At 35.4% G+C, this 5,000-nt stretch overlaps 1 protein-coding gene across 1 annotated transcript in view; it reads right to left on the bottom strand.

The window, feature by feature from the left end:
* The window catches only part of LOC135525824 (protein sidekick-1-like), a 445,696-nt gene that overhangs the window by 95,004 nt on the left and 345,692 nt on the right, over positions 1–5,000 (bottom strand). Inside the window, 1 exon segment of the mRNA XM_064953721.1 lies at positions 4,721–4,842. Coding sequence (XP_064809793.1) covers positions 4,721–4,842 — 122 coding nt within the window.

Genomic DNA, 5,000 nt, shown 5'->3' with positions numbered 1-5,000 from the left:
ATTCACTATGATGTAAACATCTAGTTCTGTAACAGTATTCACTATGATGTAAACATCTGGTTCTGTAACAGTATTCACTATGATGTAAACATCTGGTTCTGTAACAGTATTCACTATGATGTAAACATCTGGTTCTGTAACAGTATTCACTATGATGTAAACATCTGGTTCTGTAACAGTATTCACTATGATGTAAACATCTGGTTCTGTAGCAGTATTCACTATGATGTAAACATCTGGTTCTGTAACAGTATTCACTATGATGTAAACATCTGGTTCTGTAACAGTATTCACTATGATGTAAACATCTGGTTCTGTAACAGTATTCACTATGATGTAAACATCTGGTTCTGTAACAGTATTCACTATGATGTAAACATCTGGTTCTGTAGCAGTATTCACTATGATGTAAACATCTGGTTCTGTAACAGTATTCACTATGATGTAAACATCTAGTTCTGTAACAGTATTCACTATGATGTAAACATATGGTTCTGTAACAGTATTCACTATGATGTAAACATCTGGTTCTGTAACAGTATTCACTATGATGTAAACATCTGGTTCTGTAACAGTATTTACTATGATGCAAACATCTGGTTCTGTAACAGTATTCACTATGATGTAAACATCTGGTTCTGTAACAGTATTCACTATGATGTAAACATCTGGTTCTGTAACAGTATTTACTATGATGCAAACATCTGGTTCTGTAACAGTATTCACTATGATGTAAACATCTGGTTCTGTAACAGTATTCACTATGATGTAAACATCTGGTTCTGTAACAGTATTCACTATGATGTAAACATCTGTCCATGTAACAGTATTCACTATGATGTAAACATCTGGTTCTGTAACAGTATTCAATATGATGTAAACATCTGGTTCTGTAACAGTATTAACTATGATGTAAATATCTGGTTCTGTAACAGAATTCACTATGATGTAAACATCTGGTTCTGTAACAGTATTCACTATGACGTAAACATCTGGTTCTGTAACAGTATTCACTATGACGTAAACATCTGGTTCTGTAACAGTATTAACTATGATGTAAACATCTGGTTCTGTAACAGTATTCACTATGATGTAAACATCTGGTTCTGTAACAGTATTCACTATGATGTAAACATCTGTCCATGTAACAGTATTCACTATGATGTAAAAATCTGGTTCTGTAACAGTATTCACTATGATGTAAACATCTGGTTCTGTAACAGTATTCACTATGATGTAAACATCTGGTTCTGTAACAGTATTCACTATGATGTAAACATCTGGTTCTGTAACAGTATTCACTATGACGTAAACATCTGGTTCTGTAACAGTATTAACTATGATGTAAACATCTGGTTCTGTAACAGTATTCACTATGATGTAAACATCTGGTTCTGTAACAGTATTCACTATGATGTAAACATCTGGTTCTGTAACAGTATTCACTATGACGTAAACATCTGGTTCTGTAACAGTGTTCACAATGATGTAAACATCTGTCCATGTAACAGTATTCACTATGATGTAAACATCTGGTTCTGTAGCAGTATTCACTATGATGTAAACATCTGGTTCTGTAACAGTATTCACTATGATGTAAACATCTGGTTCTGTAACAGTATTCACTATGATGTAAACATCTGGTTCTGTAACAGTATTCACTATGATGTAAACATCTGGTTCTGTAACAGTATTCACTATGATGTAAACATCTGGTTCTGTAACAGTATTCACTATGATGTAAACATCTGGTTCTGTAACAGTATTCACTATGATGTAAACATCTGGTTCTGTATCAGTATTCACTATGATGTAAACATCTGGTTCTGTAACAGTATTCACTATGATGTAAACATCTGTCCATGTAACAGTATTCACTTTGATGTAAACATCTGGTTCTGTAACAGTATTCACTATGATGTAAACATCTGGTTCTGTAGCAGTATTCACTATGATGTAAACATCTGGTTCTGTAACAGTATTCACTATGATGTAAACATCTGTCCATGTAACAGTATTCACTATGATGTAAACATCTGGTTCTGTAACAGTATTCACTATGATGTAAACATCTGGTTCTGTAACAGTATTCACTATGATGTAAACATCTGGTTCTGTAACAGTATTCACTATGATGTAAACATCTGGTTCTGTAACAGTATTCACTATGATGTAAACATCTGTCCATGTAACAGTATTCACTATGATGTAAACATCTGGTTCTGTAACAGTATTCACTATGATGTAAACATCTGGTTCTGTAACAGTATTCACTATGATGTAAACATCTGGTTCTGTAACAGTATTCACTATGATGTAAACATCTGGTTCTGTAACAGTATTCACTATGATGTAAACATCTGATTCTGTAACAGTATTCACTATGATGTAAACATCTGGTTCTGTAACAGTATTCACTATGATGTAAACATCTGGTTCTGTAACAGTATTCACTATGATGTAAACATCTGGTTCTGTAACAGTATTCACTATGATGTAAACATCTGGTTCTGTAACAGTATTCACTATGATGTAAACATCTGGTTCTGTAACAGTATTCACTATGATGTAAACATCTGGTTCTGTAACAGTATGCACTATGATGTAAACATCTGGTTCTGTAACAGTATTCACTATGATGTAAACATCTGGTTCTGTAACAGTATTCACTATGATGTAAACATCTGGTTCTGTAACAGTATTCACTATGATGTAAACATCTGGTTCTGTAACAGTATTCACTATGATGTAAACATCTGGTTCTGTAACAGTATTCACTATGATGTAAACATCTGATTCTGTAACAGTATTCACTATGATGTAAACATCTGGTTCTGTAACAGTATTCACTATGATGTAAACATCTGATTCTGTAACAGTATTCACTATGATGTAAACATCTGGTTCTGTAACAGTATTCACTATGATGTAAACATCTGGTTCTGTAACAGTATTCACTATGATGTAAACATCTGGTTCTGTAACAGTATTCACTATGATGTAAACATCTGGTTCTGTAGCAGTATTCACTATGATGTATACATCTGGTTCTGTAACAGTATTCACTATGATGTAAACATCTGGTTCTGTAACAGTATTCACTATGATGTAAACATCTGTCCATGTAACAGTATTCACTTTGTATTCACTTTGATGTAAACATCTGGTTCTGTAACAGTATTCACTATGATGTAAACATCTGGTTCTGTAGCAATATTCACTATGATGTAAACATCTGGTTCTGTAACAGTATTCACTATGATATAAACATCTGTCCATGTAACAGTATTCACTATGATGTAAACATCTGGTTCTGTAACAGTATTCACTATGATGTAAACATCTGGTTCTGTAACAGTATTCACTATGATGTAAACATCTGATTCTGTAACAGTATTCACTATGATGTAAACATCTGGTTCTGTAACAGTATTCACTATGATGTAAACATCTGGTTCTGTAACAGTATTCACTATGATGTAAACATCTGGTTCTGTAACAGTATTCACTATGATGTAAACATATGGTTCTGTAACAGTATTCACTATGATGTAAACATCTGGTTCTGTAACAGTATTCACTATGATGTAAACATCTGGTTCTGTAACAGTATGCACTATGATGTAAACATCTGGTTCTGTAACAGTATTCACTATGATGTAAACATCTGGTTCTGTAACAGTATTCACTATGATGTAAACATCTGGTTCTGTAACAGTATTCACTATGATGTAAACATCTGGTTCTGTAACAGTATTCACTATGATGTAAACATCTGGTTCTGTAACAGTATTCACTATGATGTAAACATCTGATTCTGTAACAGTATTCACTATGATGTAAACATCTGGTTCTGTAACAGTATTCACTATGATGTAAACATCTGATTCTGTAACAGTATTCACTATGATGTAAACATCTGATTCTGTAACAGTATTCACTATGATGTAAACATCTGGTTCTGTAACAGTATTCACTATGATGTAAACATCTGGTTCTGTAACAGTATTCACTATGATGTAAACATCTGGTTCTGTAACAGTATTCACTATGATGTAAACATCTGGTTCTGTAACAGTATTCACTATGATGTAAACATCTGGTTCTGTAACAGTATTCACTATTGTCAGGACCCGGTTACGAACCTGGGTCTCCGGAGTGAGAAACAGTCACTTAACCAACTGAGCCACGAATAGTCAGCAGAACCCAGAAGATGAGGCAGACACAGCAGTACTTAAGACGGTGTATTTAATAAAGTAAAAAGGAGAAGTCCTTAAATACAAAAATGGCAAATCCAAAAGGTGGTAGGAATAGCACAAAAAAGCCTCAAGAGACACTCAAAAACAAAAACAGAATTCCACAAGAGCATCCACCGGAATCGACAGGAAAACACAGAACACTAGGGCTGGGTGCTAACATACAAACACAGAGCACAGAACTGAGGGAAACTAAGGGTTTAAATACAATCAGGGGAAACGAGGTACAGGTGCAAATAATAATGGGGAACAAGGGAAAAAACATAAGGTCAAAAAGCACAATGGGGGCATCTAGTGACCAAAACCCGGAACAACCCTGGCCAAATCCTGACAACTATGATGTAAACATCTGGTTCTGTAACAGTATTCACTATGATGTAAACATCTGATTTTGTAGCAGCTCTCCTTCTCTGAGACTCGTTGGGCCCTGGATAGTTGCTTCGAAACTACAGTGAAATCCTGACCTGTCCTTCTACGATCCATTTGGAGATGACCGTCTTCCCATCGCTGCCGGGACGGAACCTTAGTGTGGCGGAGCGAGGGCTGATGTTGGAGATGACCAGGTTAGAAGGCACACCAGGAAGCTCTGAGACAAAGACACAACACCAGGTTAGAGGACACACCAGGAAGCTCTGAGACACAGACACAACACCAGGTTAGAGGACACACCAGGAAGCTCCGAGACAAAGACACAACAACAGGTTAGAGGACACACCAGGAAGCTCCGAGACAAAGACAAAGTAT

The sequence above is a fragment of the Oncorhynchus masou genome, chromosome 5, assembly GCF_036934945.1.
Source record: "Oncorhynchus masou masou isolate Uvic2021 chromosome 5, UVic_Omas_1.1, whole genome shotgun sequence".
NCBI classification, from domain to species: domain Eukaryota; kingdom Metazoa; phylum Chordata; class Actinopteri; order Salmoniformes; family Salmonidae; genus Oncorhynchus; species Oncorhynchus masou.
This window is presented reverse-complemented; position numbering and strand designations above follow the sequence as displayed.